The 16,749-nt window shown below is 38.9% G+C and overlaps 1 protein-coding gene across 5 annotated transcripts in view; it reads right to left on the bottom strand.

Moving 5' to 3' along the window:
* CNOT10 (CCR4-NOT transcription complex subunit 10) overlaps window positions 1-16,749 on the bottom strand; it is a 62,929-nt gene that overhangs the window by 30,766 nt on the left and 15,414 nt on the right. For all 5 annotated transcript variants that reach the window (XM_067753610.1, XM_067753605.1, XM_067753606.1 and 2 more), the window contains 7 exons: window positions 14,776-14,926; window positions 12,177-12,319; window positions 9,226-9,312; window positions 8,588-8,671; window positions 7,006-7,123; window positions 3,688-3,837; window positions 1,724-1,926 (listed from right to left, as the gene is read on the bottom strand). In XM_067753610.1, coding sequence (XP_067609711.1) covers window positions 1,724-1,926; window positions 3,688-3,837; window positions 7,006-7,123; window positions 8,588-8,671; window positions 9,226-9,312; window positions 12,177-12,319; window positions 14,776-14,926 — 936 coding nt within the window. The remainder of the gene's footprint in view (window positions 1-1,723; window positions 1,927-3,687; window positions 3,838-7,005; window positions 7,124-8,587; window positions 8,672-9,225; window positions 9,313-12,176; window positions 12,320-14,775; window positions 14,927-16,749) is intronic.

The raw sequence follows: 16,749 nt of genomic DNA, 5'->3' as shown, positions 1-16,749 counted from the left end.
TTTGGGGTTGTTTTTACTGTCTTTTCAGTCACCTCAGGTTTTATTTTACTTTATTTTTCTGTCCTTTTTTTGTTTTTGGCCGTGCTGTGCGCAGCTTGCAGGATCTTAGTTTCCCAACCAGGGACTGAAAGTGGGCCCTTGGTAGTGAAAGCACTGGACAGCCAGGGAGTTTCCCACCTCAGGTTTTAGAAAGAGGAGAAGCACAAAGATAAACATAATTGTTTATAGCAAATTTCCTATTAGTAGCACAGACTGTGAGTGTTCTGGTATCCACCAAGCTATGGCAACCAAGTCATCTTTACCATTGTTTAAAAGTTACAAATTTAGGGCTTCCCTGGTGGCGCAGTGGTTGAGAGTCCGCCTGCCGATGCAGGGGACACGGCTTCGTGCCCCGGTCCGGGAAGATCCCACATGCCGCGGAGCGGCTGGGCCCGTAAGCCATGGCCACTGAGCTTGTGCGTCTGGAGCCTGTGCTCCACAACAGGAGAAGCCACAACAGTGAGAGGCCCGCGCACCGCAAAAAAAAAAAAAAAGTTACAAATTTAGAACTTTCCAGAAAAAATGGGAGGAAAAAACCATCAGAATGAAATCCATAGAAGAAAGACAATCCTAAAAGTACTATTTCTAAAAATAAGTAATTTTAAAAGAAAATGTTAAACCTTACTAAGGCCTCCAACACTGATTAAATTCATCACATTAAAGAGAATAAGCAATTTCTACAGATTCTTTTGTTTTAAAAAAGTGTAAATTCTGCCTTGAGTTGTTTATCAGCTAATTTAAGAATTATCTAATAAGAATGTTGTCCCTTAAAAGAGACAATGAAATAAACCATTAAAGCCTCAAAGACAACATTCATCTCTTCCCCCAGTGGCATACTCAAATCATAAGCTACTTTAAGTATCAAGTGTGAAAACTGCCAGGCAAACACACCTCTTTAATCCCTTTAGTTCCTGTAGTTGCTTTTCAGGAAGCGTTATCACCTATGGCAAGCATGCCAAGCAAAACCTCAGGATGCCATACCCCCCACCTCCACAGACCTGATGAGCCTGAGCCCGGCAACGGCGGGGGGTAGGGGGTGGCTAGGAAATGGGGTGTCTGGTGATTCTGATACAACCTGTCTTTCCCCTACCTCCCACTGACCCCTCCCCACTTGAGATTCAAAAGGCTTTCACCAACTGCCGTTTGGAGATAATCTAGGCATGGACACTAGTGTAAACTGGCCTATTTCTCACGGCCACCGTGGATGAACACGTGTCAGAGAGAAACAGCCTGGTAATCCACTAACTCAACAACATTTACTGAATCAAAAGTAAACCCTGCAGGCACTGGAGGAAGCACAGCATAATGCGGTTCTTTCCACACTCACTGTGTTATCAGCAGCCCTCCTTTAATCACTGGGCGCACACACCACTCTCACGCCAGCTGATGGCGTGGCCCCTGCCCCAGCAGCTCGCAGACCACTGTTTCAACAGATATGACCTTCTTAATGGCTTCAACTTTTCAACATGACTGCTGACACATGTTGCCGTGCTCACCAAGAGTCAGAAAGTGAACACATGACTTCATGAAACTAAATTTTGTCCAACTGATAAAGAACAGAAGACTATCTTTACAAATTCCCTGAGAGTTAAAAAGGGGAGGAGGTCTTTATGTTACCAAGTATTTATTGCTCTCTATGCAACAAGTGGGGGTGGGGTGGGGGTTCAAAAAGACAGAGACTCACCCCCTTATTGGCAGCAATGCAGCACTCAGCCAGCCTCAGCCAGAGGCGGGGGTTTGCATGGTAAACCTGAACAGCTTCAATCAGACACTCAAATGCAGCAAGAGGCCTTCCAATGTGAAGCAGCTGAATCCCACAGTTATACAGCAACTCATACCTCTTGTTGGTTAGTAATGTACACATGGGTCTTCCTGAAAATTTTTTGCCTGATGATAAAAAGCAGATGAGAATCATCAGATTTAAAATAACAGCTCCACTGAAAACATTTATTCCACTAAGTACTCAACTACTGCCTTATTGACACCAATGACCCCAATCCCCAATCTGAAGTTGTAAACAGCTCTCACCACAGTGATGATCTCCATCCCCAACCCCACAAATATCCTCCAGAGGCATCTCAGTTGTCTGTGCTTGTGGGGCCAGAGATGTGTCTTCTCATTACCAGCTCCTCAGGCAACAATGTTCCAGGAAGGCAAAGACCCACTCTCACTCCACTGAACCTTACACTACCTTTGCACACTTTTAGAGCCTGCAAGAAGATTCCACTCCTTTTCACTTTCAGTTCAGTTAGCCATGTTATCATTATGTGTTTTCTTAACCAGAAGCATTCAGTTAATCTTAGGTGTTAGGGAACTTTACCACGGAAATAAAAAGTTAATGTACTATATACCTACAGTGACTATTGTTCACTCACTTATTCTTTTTTTTTTTAAATTAATTATTTATTTTTGGCTGCGTTGGGTCTTGGTTGCTGCACACGGGCTTTCCCTAGTTGCAGCGAGCAGGGGCTACTCTTCGTTGCGGCACGCGGGCTTCTCACTGCAGTGGCTTCTCTTGTTAAGGAGCACAGGCTCTAGGTGCACGGACTCAGTTGTTGTGGCTCGTAGGCTCAGTAGTTGTGGCTCGCGGGCTCTAGAGTGCAGGCTCAGTAGTTGTGGTGCACGGGCTTAGTTGATCCGCCGCATGTGGGATCTTCCCGGACCAGGGATTGAACCCGTGTCCCCTGCATTGGCAGGCAGATTCTTAACCACTGTACCACCAGGGAAGTCCCACTCACTTATTCTAACTTTTGCAGGCCATAATAAAATGAGACTAGGGAATTCCCTGGCAGTCCAGTGGTTAGGACCTGGCACTTTCACTGTCAGGGCCCAGGTTTGATCCCTGGTTGGGGAACTAAGATCCCACAAGCCGAGTGGCGTGGCCACAAAAAAAAAAAAAGAAAAAAAGAAAAAAAGAGACTGTGATTTTTGGGATACATTTTCCATCAATTAAATAGTCTTTAAAATATTTTAAAAAGCGGGACTTCCCTGGTGGTCCAGTGGTTAAGACTCCACGCTCCCAATGCAGGGGGCCTGGGTTCGATCCCTGGGCAGGGAACTAGGTCCTGCATGCTGCAACTGAGAGCCCACACGAGGCAGCAAAGATCCCGTGTGCTGCAACTAAGACCAGGTGCAGCCAAATAAATAAATACATAAATATTTTAAAAAATAATTTTTTAAAAATTAAAAAAATTTTAAATATTTTAAAAAGCTAAATAATTGCCTGATTTTAAGCATTTCAGATCAAGGATCCACATCCTATGAATATTAAAGGAATAAACTCTAGGAATTTGCTTAAAGATTGTCAGGTGCTGTCAACAGTATCACATTTGAAACTCTGAAAGGAAGCTAGAATAAAACTAGTTTGGCACAGTCAAGAAATCTTAGCAAAATATTTTGCTTTATAGCATTACCATATGGGATTACTGACTTTCAAATCCATGAAAAAATGAATGTAGCTTAAACTTCTTTAATTATTACTCAAAGGAGCAACATCTACTAAAAATCCCGAGTCAAATTTTTGGGCAGGATCGGTGTTAAGTGTATGTAAGAACACATGGCATGCATTTTATAACCAGATGCTTGCTCTTTAAAATCATATTTTCCTCAAGTAGTAAAATATAAACTGTCCCCCTTTAATAGGCTTACCTGGATCAGTGCTACCTGCACTGAGCTGTGCACAGACGTTGTCGTTCTCCTGCAGAGCCTTTTTAAAGTAGAAAATTCCCAAATTGTGCTTGCTCATGGCAAAATGGATACAACCAAGATTATTCCAGAACATGCACCTCAAGCATTCACCTGAGAAAAACATACATAAGTTTATCCACAAATTTTACTGCTGCTACATATCATACAAGAATCAGGCTTAGCAAGCAAGAGTTAATTATATATGCAATTCTACTCAGTCCTTACAGAACAGTTTACAAGGCATTTGAAATTTAGGAAACATGAAAATTTTGTAAATTCCTTTTCTCTTAAAATCTCTTATTAAAGGTGATAAATCAATCCTGCATATTGATTTTGTTAGCCTGTTTAGTTTTTTCTTCTGATTTAACTTTTAATAATCATAGGCAAATAATACAAAAATGCAAAGGACAAGAAGTATTTATTAGTAACATATGTATGCACTGCATCCGCACAACAAAATATTATGTACAAACTGGAAGGAATGCAGCAAGCTACAGAAACAGTCAAAATATATTAAATGAAGAATAGCAAGTGTATATAAACAGAACATGGAAAATCCTGCTTTGCTTTGTTCAACTCTTAAGTCTCCACTCTTCTTTCCATTCACACTCCTTTAAATATGACTATGGCTGAGCATCTATCTTCCCATGTGTGTTGGGCATTTGTATTTCTTATCCTGTACACTTGGCTCTTCCTGCTCTTTACCCGTTTAAAAAATTTGGTTACAGATGTTTTTCCTATTGGTTACCTGCTAGTGTGTATGTTATAGAAACCTTCTGTCACATCTGTTTCAATTATTTCCCTCCACTGCCAGTTTGTCATCTGTCTTGTGACTTGGTTCAGAGTGTGTGTGTATGCTTATGTTTTCAATCATAAAAAGTTTTACATTTTTATGTGGTCAAATTTGGTAATCTTTTCTAAATTGTATGGTTCTTAGATTTTGGATAATGTTTAATCGAGGCTTCCCCACCACAAAAACAAAATATTCATCCAAGTTTTCTTTTGCTGTTTTTATGATTTTATTTTTACATTATAATCCTGCATCTCTCTAGATTTTATTTTGGTGTAATGAAAGCAATCCAGGTTTTTATAAAATGTTTTTTTTTGGTTTCTTTTGGTATGCGGGCCTCTCACTGTTGTGGCCTCTCCTGTTGCAGAGCACAGGCTCCAGACACGCAGGCTCAACGGCCATGGCTCACGGGCCCAGCTGCTCTGCAGCATGTGGGATCTTCCCAGACTGGGGCACGAACCCGTGTCCCCTGCCTCGGCAGGCGGACTCTCAACCACTGCGCCACCAGGGAAGCCCTCTAAATTGTTTTTTTCTGAATGGTTTCCCAAACATTCCAAAACAATTTACTGATAGTCTGTCTTTTCCTCAATGATATAAAACACCCAACTAGATTGATAAAATTAATAATCAGAATATTCATTGAATGCTAAAAATTAAAGGTTGGCCTCTGATATGTTTTAAAATTAAACAATGAGAATATTTAAGAAAGAAAAAAAAACTAGGCGGAGGAAAAAAGAGTAAGAAATACATTAATATGTTTTAAAGGAGGTTGCTTCTGGCGAGTGGCATTATGAACAATTTAGGAGAAATTCTATTCCCAAATCTTCTCTAATAAGCCTATTTTATCAGCAGCAAACACTGAATTTTATGTGTGGGAAGCAAATTAAAGATTTTAAAATTAATACTATGAAAAATATCAATACATTAAAGTATATAACTATATATAAAATCTATCCTATTAGATTATCATAACTGTTGACTAGTCGACTACATGTCCTGCTCCATTTTAAAGACTGACAATATCTGAAATTCTGAAATCTGTGTCAAGACAATTCTAAGTAAAATTTCTGCAATGTATATTACCTTTTTAGTCTGAGAGACCATTCCAGTTTGGGTATTACAGGGTCTCTGAGGAGAAACTATGACAATAAAAATATGAAAAATAAAAATTTAACAGAATCAGAAATGGGTACTCAGAACAAATGGAGTACCCAAGAGAATTATAATGGAAAAAACTGACTTTCTCCATCCTCTATGACTCCACTGAACTGAAGGGGTGAATGCGGGAAGGTTTGAGTATGTTTGCATGTGTGTTCTGTGTTCTATTCTGGTCTGAATAGAATCTCAAACGAAACAAACACTATATTCATCCTTTGCATTCTGAACTTGGTACAAAATATTTTCAATAGTTTAACCTTGGGGACTTCCCTGGTGGTCCAGTGGTTAAAGACTTCGCCTTCTAATGCAGGGGGTGTGGGTTCGATCCCTGGTTGGGGAGCTAAGATCCCACATGCCTCGTGGCCAAAAACCAAAACATAAAACAGAAGCAATACTGTAGCAAATTCAATAGAGACTTTAATTAGATTTCTTTTTTAAAAAAAATTTATTTATTTATTTATTTATTTATGTCTTTTTAAAATTTTTATTTATTTATTTTTGGCTGTGTTGGGTCTTTGTTGCTGTGTGCGGGCTTTCTCTAGTTGCGGCGAGCGAGGGTTACTCTTCATTGTGGTGCGCGGGCTTTTCATTGTGGTGGCTTCTCTTGTTGCAGAGCACAGGCTCTAGGGCACGCGGACTTCAGTAGTTGTGGCACGCGGGCTCTAGAGCGCAGGCTCAATATTTGTGGCACACGGGCTTAGCTGCTCTGCGGCATGTGGGATCTTCCCAGACTAGGGCTTGAACCCGTGTCCCCTGAATTGGCAGGCAGATTCCTAACGACTGTGCCACCAGGGAAGTCCCAATAGAGATTTTTAAAATGGGCCCCATTAAAAAAAAAAATCTTAAAAAAAATAGTTTAACCTCATTTCTTGAATAAACTGATTTTCCTTCTTCCCCATAAAACAGCAATGATATGAACTTAAATGACAGCTACAAATTCTACCTTTCATTTTAGTATCATATTATTCACTGCTTTTATGGGAGAGAAGGGAAAAGTAAAAACATTATGATCTCATTTCCTTAAAAGGACTCATTTCACAAAGCAAAAGACCAAGGACCTTATGCCCTGGACAGAATTTCTAAGCTGGTATTAAAACCAAAATGATATAAAGAGCATACGAAGTGAAAGAAAAGTAAAATAAGAAGGGAGGTTTCTTTTAAAATGGAAATGAGTAATAAAATACCAGGAATTTTCTGAAGCAGCAATAATAAAACATTTTCATTTAAAAAATTAGCAAAAATCACTCTGAACAGCAGTCTAGGGAAAAAAACCAAGAAACAAGGCATAAGAGTCAGGAAGAAAATACCCAAACTTCACAATTTTCTTTTACCTGTTTTCATGAATCCTGGATGCTCAGCAATGTTTGAACTATTCAACAGCTTCACAGCTTTTCGATAATTGCCTCTTAAGTACTCAAAATTGCTTTTAAGAAACAGGGAGGGTGCAGACTGTAAAGAAAACATAAGTTTCTTACAGTTTGTACTCAGATGCCTAATGTGAGATCATAATCAGACTGTTGCACTGGCAATGTGGTCAAGGGCATACATGAGTCACTTAAGCCACGGTCACAAAAACTATGGTCTCTGAGCTTTCCATCGCTCTCACAATCTAAAACAATGAAACCTGGCAGAGAGCACTTTACAAACTGAATTATTAAAGGTCTACCTAAAAAAATACATATAACATATATGAGTAAGAATACAGTCTGCAAAATATCCACTGACTGTCTTCATCTATTACACTATTAATTGAAAGCCAATGTAACAGCAGAAACTAAGTCCTTCATTTTAATGGTTATTACAGAGACTGGTGATCTCCCTTATTTTTTAGGATATAAATACACCTCCATTAGAACCCAAAGAAGTACAAATAATCAAATGCTTTTCCAAGTGGGGGAAAAAAGTGTCATTTTATGAATGGAAAAATTCCCTAACAGAATTCCTTATTTTCAAGGGCTAATCTTGCTGTTACAAAAATCATGCTTTAGATCACAGACCACCTTTTGCTTCTCCTAAAACTTCCTCCTGAAGTTTTCCCTGATTTGGGTATGACTAACCATTATTTATTTTCCTGTTTGTCTCTCCCCTCTGATGATGGTATACTTTAAGGAAGGGAATCATGTCTTTTCTCCCAAAAAAGGTTTGATAACGGCTGGCTGGCTACTTATACTTAAGCCTTTCCCTCTTAGCCTCAAGTCTACCCTTCAGGTCTAGGCTACAAGTGTTCTCAAAAATCACCTGAGTAAAACTGACCCAGTGGCCAATCTAGATCCTATCCTGCCTGAGATTTCTAGAGTCAATTTTCCTGAACTATTCCTTCTATAAACCGTATCTCTTTATGATTTCACACTTTTAATTAACAGTTTTCCTAAACTTTCCCTCTACTGTCTTTAAAAAAATTACTTATTAGTGGAGGGATGGGGTGGAGGGAAATGAAGGAGTAATTATAACTCAAGTACTCTGGCACTAATCAAACTGAAGGTATTGTCAAGCCAAAGATCATTTGGAAGGGGCAGGTTTGGGCTACAACCAAACTGTTTATCTTTAATAAATGTTTTGAGTATAATCTAAAAAAATCCTAAAGTGTCTAATAACAGTAAATGTTTAAGTGAATTGTGATAAACCACTCAAAGAATTCTGGACAGCTATTCAAAATGGTGGTTTTGAAGGCTATATACCAAAGGGAAATGCTTGTTATAATTTTAAGTGAGAAAAGTATGATGTTAAATTATAGACACAGTATGATCACTACTTCACAACTCAGTATAAAGGGTTACAGCTGGCAGTATATATACACTATAATAGACTGTGATAAATTATTTAAAACTGATAATACCTATTGTCCAAATAAGAAAATTTATGACACAAAAGCTGCTAATTGAAAAAAAAAAGAAAACTTAAGAAGAAACTTACATTCCCAGCTGTGTTCATGACAGACTTGATTTCCCTTTTGCATGCCTTCAGGGACTTCATTTGGATATACGCTCTTACTTTATACTGTCAAAGGAAAAACGCTAGTATGTAGGAACTGTAGTGGATTTACAGATGCTGAAGCAATTTTACTTTCTAGTCAAGAAAATTAAGCCCAATCTGTTCACAACAGTTATACCAGTTACTTGCAAAAGCAAGTTTAAAATTATCTTAAATAATCTATTTTTATTGTACTCTTGGAATATACTTTTAAAAACTAAAACATGGCAGGATGAAATTTATAACTAAGTTCCAAGCAAAAATCCTATTAATTCTTAACTGCATATGGCTAACTAACAATGAATTTTAAAATTCTACAAACTGATTTTTATCATCCAATACATTCCCAGGCCATTTCTCTCAATTTTCTATAGAGAAGTAAAAGAAATAACATTGCATTATCATCTTGAGCAAAATATATTTAGAAGGATAAACATGCTTCTAAACTGTAATACTTCAAAGCCAAATAAGCATACATGCCTTGAATTATTTACTGCTCTCAATGATCTATCGCATTCTTCATCATTCATAACTACTAGTAAATACATGTCACATATAACTTCTCTTAAAATTTATGCTACCTGATGTATCTTTGACTTCGCAGCTTCTATTAGAGCTCCACTTTCAGCTTTATGATTAGAACCATCTTTGTTGCTGTTATTACCAGTCTGTAGGGTGGTGAAACAAAGTTAACCAAAATTAAATATTTTTAACCATAACTGAAATCACTGATTTCCAAGTGAGCTAATCTGAATCACCTAGAGAACATTTTCAAAATTCTGAATCCCAGGTCCCAGAGATTCAGGTTTAATTGTTTGGAGTGGGTCACAGGTGTAGAGAACAAATTTATGGTTACCAAGCAGGGAAGGGGGGAGGGGTTGGGACGAATTGGGAGACTGGGATTGACATATATACACCACTATATATAAAATAGATAACTAATGAGAACCTACTGTTTAGCACGGGGAACGCTACTCAGTGCTCTGTGGTGACCTAAATGGGAAGGAAATCTAAAAAAGAGTGGATATATGTACACGTATAACTGATTCACTTTACGGTACAGCAGAAACTAACACAACACTGTAAAGCAACTATACTCCAATAAAAATTAAAAAACAAAAATAGTTTGGAGTGGATGACAAGAAACTCTACGTATAAGAAGCTCATAGTTTAGTATAGTGATGGGCTAGGTTTAAAAAGCCTGGATAGGGCTTCCCTGGTGGCGAAGTGGTTGAGAGTCCGCCTGCCAATGCAGGGGACACAGGTTCGATCCCTGGTCTGGGAAGATCCCACATGCGGTGGAGCAACTAAGCCTGTGTGCCACAACTGCTGAGCCTGTGCTCTAGAGCCTGCATGCCACAACTACTGAAGCCCACGTGCTCTACGGCCCGTGCTCCGCAACGAGAGAAGCCACCTCAGTGAGAAGGCCAAGCACTGCAACGAAGACCCAATGCAGCCAAAAATAAATAAATAAATTTATTAAAAAGAAAAAAAAAAAAGCCTGGATATTACTTGGTCAGAACTCAGATTGTCTTTCTGCAACCCACAATAGATCATGTCATTCCCTCTTTAAAAACATTCTCTGGGGACTTCCCTGCTGGTCCAGTGGCTAAGACTCCATGCTCCCAATGCAGGGTGCCTGGGTTCGATCCCTGGTCAGGGAACTAGATCCCACATGCTACAACTAGGAATTCGCACGCAGCAACGAAGATAATGCGTGCTGCAACTAAGACCCGGTGCAGCCAAATAAGTAAATAAATTAAAAAACAAAACAAAACAAAACTTTCTCTGGTATCAACACTGCCAACATCATACCCTAAATACCTAGCAAAGTATTCAAAGTCCTTCACGATCTGACCCATATTTGAGATGCCAATCTCACCCCAATGATCTCCATCACATCCCTCAGGTACTCCCCAGGTCAGATGACCAGAAATCCTCCCACACACCACTCTCACTCCTTCTGTACTCTCTACTCTGCCAGGATGGTCATCCTGCTCCATCTTTCCTCTTCTGACTTGTTGAACTGTTACATCTTTCAAGGCTCAAGTCAAACATCCAAACTGCTCTGAAACGTTCCCTAACCTCCTTGCTCCTTGTCATGAACAGATTTTGCTCCATCTTTCTCTTCCCACAGACGTGAGTTCCTTGAAAAGCAACAACTGCAGTGTTTTCATTTTTGTCACCTTAGTACCACCTCATAGAGGACACAGCATCTGCTGAAATGAGTTATATTTCATCAACTATTACAAGTACTGAATATAAAAACGAAATGTTTTACTACACGACAGACAGTGTTTGGGAATAATGCTAAGATTATTTAACTGAACTCTCAGATATACACGCCTGTAAAAAGTAACGCTAAATGTTTATTTTTAAACCTCAAGAACTTATACAGGCAGAAAGAAATGTATTGATAATCTGTTTTCTACAAACACTCCTTTTTCAACAAAGAAGCAGGAAGAGGAAGAAAGAAGGATCATCCCTTGGCAGCCAGAAGCACAAGCAAAATGAAAAACACAAGAACGAAGATGTGTTCTTAATTTACACCAAGTGTCTCCAGAACGTGGTGAAGCTTAATTGTCATAAGTATGTCCTCTTTTTGAAGAACTTTAATGATGAAATTTTCCCAGATAATGGAATTTTGTGGTCTTCATTCTAATCTTCACATTCTGTAAAACTAATATCTCACACATGAAAAGATGTGAACATATATCCTTGGTCATTAGGGAAATCAAAACTATTATGAGATACTACTTCATACCCATTAGGATGGTTACAATTTTTAAAAGACGGGTAAGGGCTAGTGAGAATGTGGAGAAACTGGAACCCTCAAAAGTTGCTGGTAGGAATATAAAATAGTGCAGCTACTTTGGAAAACAGTCTGGTAGTTCCTCTGAAAGTTAAACATAGAGTTACCAAATGATCCAGCAATTCCACTCTTAAATACACACCCAAGAGAATTGAAAACATGCCCCCACAAAAATTTGTACATCAGTGTTCATAGAAGCATTACTTATAACAGCCAAAAGAGGAAAACAACCCAACGTTCATCAGCTGATGAATGGATTAAAAAATGTGGCATATCTAGATAACGGAATACTATTTGGCCATAAAAAGGAATGAAATACATGAAAAAGGAATGCTACAGGCTACACATGGTAAACTGAAAATAATATACCAGAGGCCAATCACAAAAGGTCACATAGTGTATGACTGCATTTATACGAAACGTCCACAAGAGGCAAATCCACAGAGATAGAAAAGTAAACTAGTGGTGACCAGAGGCCGAGGGAAGGAGGGAAAGGGAATCACTGCTAACAGGTACAGGGTTTCTTTCCAGAGTGATGAAATTATATAGTGGTAATGGTTGCACAATTCTGTGAGTATACTAAAAACCACTGAACGGTACACTTTAAAACGATAAATTTTGTGTATGTAAATTATATTTTAATAAAGCTGTTAAAATGTTTAATAACCATAAATATTAATCATACTTTACATTTTAGTCTGATCACCTCAGAACACTCACCTCATTCTTTCCATTTTTGTTATTGTTGCCCTGTGAAATCATTTTTTCTAGAACAGCAAGAAGATGTAAAGCTTTCTCAGCTTGGTAGGTTAATATATACAGGTCTACGAGCAAAAAACACACTGCTTGGGCAAATTTTTCTTCTGGGGGGAAAAAAACATGAAAAGAAAAGTCACAATCCAAAGTGAAGCAAGTATCTCAGACCATTCCCCACAGAAAAAGCTCTAAAAGCAAAGCCTGAGTCTTGACTTAAAGGAATATTTATTACCTAGAGCTGTGGATGGAAGCCACAGTGTCATTCTATTAGGCATCTCAAGGCCTCTCATATCAGGGACTCTACTGTCTGAAATTCCTTTGGCAAAATATCTACCAAATACCAGCACATGAAATGAGGAGTATTACTTTAGGTGGAAGGAAACCCTAGTTCCAGTGCCTGCTTGGCTACTTAATAGATGTGCAGCCTCTGCACATCACTGAACTACTTAGACCTCAGCTGGCTGACCTGTAAAATGGGGAGAATACTTCACATGCCTGAAGGCAGGGGGTGGACCAGGCGATCCCGAGGTTCCTTCTAACTCTAAAAAGGTCTATGACTCTAGGAAAAAGACTTCCTTTCTAGGCACAGAGATGGGGAAAAGAAACAGGGCGATTACAGACACAAAAGAAACAAGGTGTGGACTGGAGTATACCAGAAAATTGAAACAGCCAAGAGGAAAATATAAAGACAAGAACTTCAAAGGAAGAAGAGCCCAGCGAAGAGAGGAGGGTTAATCTGGTATATGACATAACACTATTTTCCTTTCCTTTCAAAAGAGAAGATAAATGGAAAGCGTCTAAAAGAAGGCTGCTATAATCAAGAACTGAACATTTCAAAAGCCCTTAGGAGCCTCCTAACAAGTCTTCCTGATTCCATTCTTGCTCTTACACAGCGGCCAGAGTAGAATCCATTTAGAACTAAAGTCAGTGCAGTTGACGTGCAAAGGTCACACATCTCCAAGGGCTGCCCACCACACCTGAAAAAGAGTGAGTCCTTCCCTAGGCTAAAATGCTAACCCTGTGCTCCTACCTCGCTCCAGTCACCACGGCGCTCCTGCTGCTTCTCTCACTTGCCAGGACCACGCTCACCGCAGGGCCTCTGCAAACACTATTACCTCTGGCTGTGATGCTTTCCCCCAGCTGCATGGCTCACCTCTTCTCTTCATTCAAGCGTCTCTCAAATACTGTCTTATCCCAGGCCTTCCTCAATTATCTTATCTAAAAATAACATCCCCAGTCAATCCTCTTACCCAATTTTAGCCTTTCTTTGCAGCATTTAACTACCTCGCCAGATGTATTTATCGTATTGCCTCTCTCTGCCATTAGAACATAAGCTTAATGACGGTAAAGACTTCCTCTCTTTCATTCACTGTATTATCTTCAGACCCTAGAATACTGTCTGCTCCATAGGGTATGCTCAATAATTTATGTTGTATGAAGAGCCAAGTAATAAAGTTAAAAAAAAAAAGTTTTCAAAGAAGGAGGAAAAGTGGATCTAAAAACTGACTAGTTGGTTGCTATATTCTGCTCAGCCATAGTAAAGATGAACATCATTTCATTAACTGTTCTGGAAATTCTAAAAACCAGCTTTCTAGCAAAAGCACATCTGTGCCATCCTAGAAGTATAACTGATTTCCAGCTTTACAGGGGAAAGGAACTGGTCCCTAGCACACAATCCTTCACCACTGATGTCTCCTGCCTAGTCTGTCAACCACTGCATCTTCAGGGCTGAGGGGCAGAAGAGCACCTGGAAAAGGCCTCCCTGGAGCCACAGTGAGAGCTCTCCAGCCAGCCGTCAGCACAAGGGACCCTGGAACCTTCCCAAAGTACCAGAGCAAGTACAGACCACCACCCGTCCTGTAGTGACCATAACAGCAATAAGGGGTTTATAAATCAGGAATTCGCCCCAGTGTTTTGAATTTAAAAGAAAGGAGCCATGGAGAAAAAGACAATTGAAATCTGATTGCTTGCAGGCTGGAAACTAACGGCCCTCTCAAACATTTCCTGGGTCCAGCTTTGCTGCTTTATTTGCTCCCTCTTCTTTCTTTGCCCTTACTTGTCTCGCTACTCTCACTTGAGGCTAGTAATTGTAAGCTAGTTAACAAAAAAGCTAATTGTGTTCTATACTATCTACTCTATGATTACCCACAGAAATTTCAATTAGGCAATATACAAAATAAAATACTACATTGTCCCCTAACATTCCAAAACACTCCTTCCTTAATATACTACTTAAGAAAGAAAGGATCAGGTACACTGAGGTGGTGTTTAAACATCAAAGAAAAAAAAATCAGTAAATCTATTCAATTAGAAATAGCATTTCTAACAGTTATCATCAAAAACTGGGGTGGGGGTAACTGGGATATTAAAGGAAAACCTGGATTCATCTAAAAGTGATATAATTTTTATTTTTTCTAACCATTAAGAAAACTCGACACAGCTTTTTTTCTTTCTTTAAACACTCACATGTAATTCTGATTCAGGTTATTATCTAGATGAAAGTATCAGAAACCTTCACAGGTATGAGAAGATAGGCAAATTTCTGATTTGACAGATAACATACCAAAAGGTTCTATGAACTGATAAAGTTTTTCACCAACGGATATGGCTTCTGTATACTGCCGGAGATGATACAGGATGACTGCTTGATTGTAATACAACATACTGTTTTCAACATCATCTAATCCATCCATTTCTTCAACAGCCGAGTGCACCTATTAAACAATCAATAGGGATTATGTTCTAACAGTACTAAAGAGCAAAAGTGAAAGACTCTAAATGAATAAACAGGAACACAGACCAACATTTCTTACTCTAAAATTTTCCACATTTTTAATAGGACCTCTAGATTTTAATTACTCTCACATACTAAAAATTATTTCATTCATATAAAATTCTGCTAAGTAAAACATTCTGATGGGACTTTATTAAGTACCTTGCCCAAGGCAAGGCGAGTCTCTTCCTTGCCACTGTGAAGGTATCCTCAATGCTTTCTAAAAGCCAGTGTGGCTTCTGAGTTAGATTCCCACTTTCCAGCCTCACGTAGCAAGAGGCTACATAGGGAGTGGGCAAAACTCAAAACGACCTTTCCTGTGAGGATGTTATGAGGTACATATACATAAACTTGATTCCATTTTGTAAAAACCAAAGTAAATTTAAACATTAACAAATAATACTATTTAACTATGTGCCAGGCCTGCTACATTAAACCCTTTACAGAGAATACCTCATTTAATCCTTCTTATACCTCAAGGACATAGATATTATCATTTCCTTTTTATAAATAAGGAAACAAACGAAAAAAAGCTTAATTATCTTGCCTGAGGTCGTATGGCTAGAAAGTATATTTTCTGATTTTCCTATTATGTTCCGGTTTTATTCTCACAATTAAAAAAAAAAGATTTTTCAAAGTAATGAACAACAAAAATACACTTTGTCACACATGGTGGTGAAAATCGGCTTTTAATGGCTTTACTAGAACCCTAACATCCACATCTGATACCAAAAGAAGAAAAGTCACAACACTTAGCATTTTAAAGCTAATGACGATCTGTATACCCACTTTCTGTAATAGGCTTTTAAATTTTTATCAAGTTTTACAACCATTCTATAATCCCATGGAACACATTAAAATGGAATTCTACCTGTATTAAAGTTTATCTTTCTTTGCCACCACAAAGACTGCAATAAATTACTGAGGAATGTTAAGTAATTAATTCTAAGACTGACATTTTCCTAAATTAAGCAGTGGAATTTTGACATACAGTTGGCCCTCTGTATCCACAGGTTCCACATCTGTGGATTCAACCAACCACAGATTGAAAACACTTGGGGGAAAAAATTCCATAAAGTTCCTAAAAGCAAAATTTGAATTTGCTGTGCGCTGGCATCTATTTACATAGCATTTACATTGTATTAGGTATTATAAATAATCTAGAGATGATTTAAAGTATACAGGAAGGGCTTCCCTGGTGGCGCAGTGGTTGAGAGTCTGCCTGCCGATGCAGGGGACATAGGTTCGTGCCCCAGTCTGGGAAGATCCCACATGCTGCGGAGCGGCTGGGTCCGTGAGCCATGGCCACTGGGCCTGCGCTTCCGGAGCTTGTGCTCCGCAACAGGAGAGGCCACAACAGTGAGAGGCCCGCGTAACGCAAAAAAAAAAATAAATGAATAAAGTATACAGGAAGATAGGAAGATGTGTGTAGGTTATATCAAAATATTATGCCATTTTATATAAGGGACTTGAACTGTGGATTTTGCTACCGCGGTGGGGGGGGGGTCCCTGGAATCAAACCCCCGTGGACCTCCAGGTTCAACTGTACAGGGACTTAACAACCTTGGTCTAGCTAATGATAAGAAACAGAAAGTTCATGATACATAGTGATTTGTAATCAGACTTCTGCAGATTTCAATCACCCATGTGGTGAGCCTGACAGGAGGATTCAATTGTTAACAATTGGTCCTAGCTAGCTAATAGCATGTGCATCTCAATGAGTTTGGGGTCTTTATAATGTTCACTTATCAAGTCTCTATCTTC

Source organism: Pseudorca crassidens, chromosome 10, assembly GCF_039906515.1.
Source record: "Pseudorca crassidens isolate mPseCra1 chromosome 10, mPseCra1.hap1, whole genome shotgun sequence".
NCBI lineage: Eukaryota > Metazoa > Chordata > Mammalia > Artiodactyla > Delphinidae > Pseudorca > Pseudorca crassidens.
Note: the sequence above shows the minus strand (reverse complement) of the source record. Positions and strands in the feature narration are given on the sequence as shown.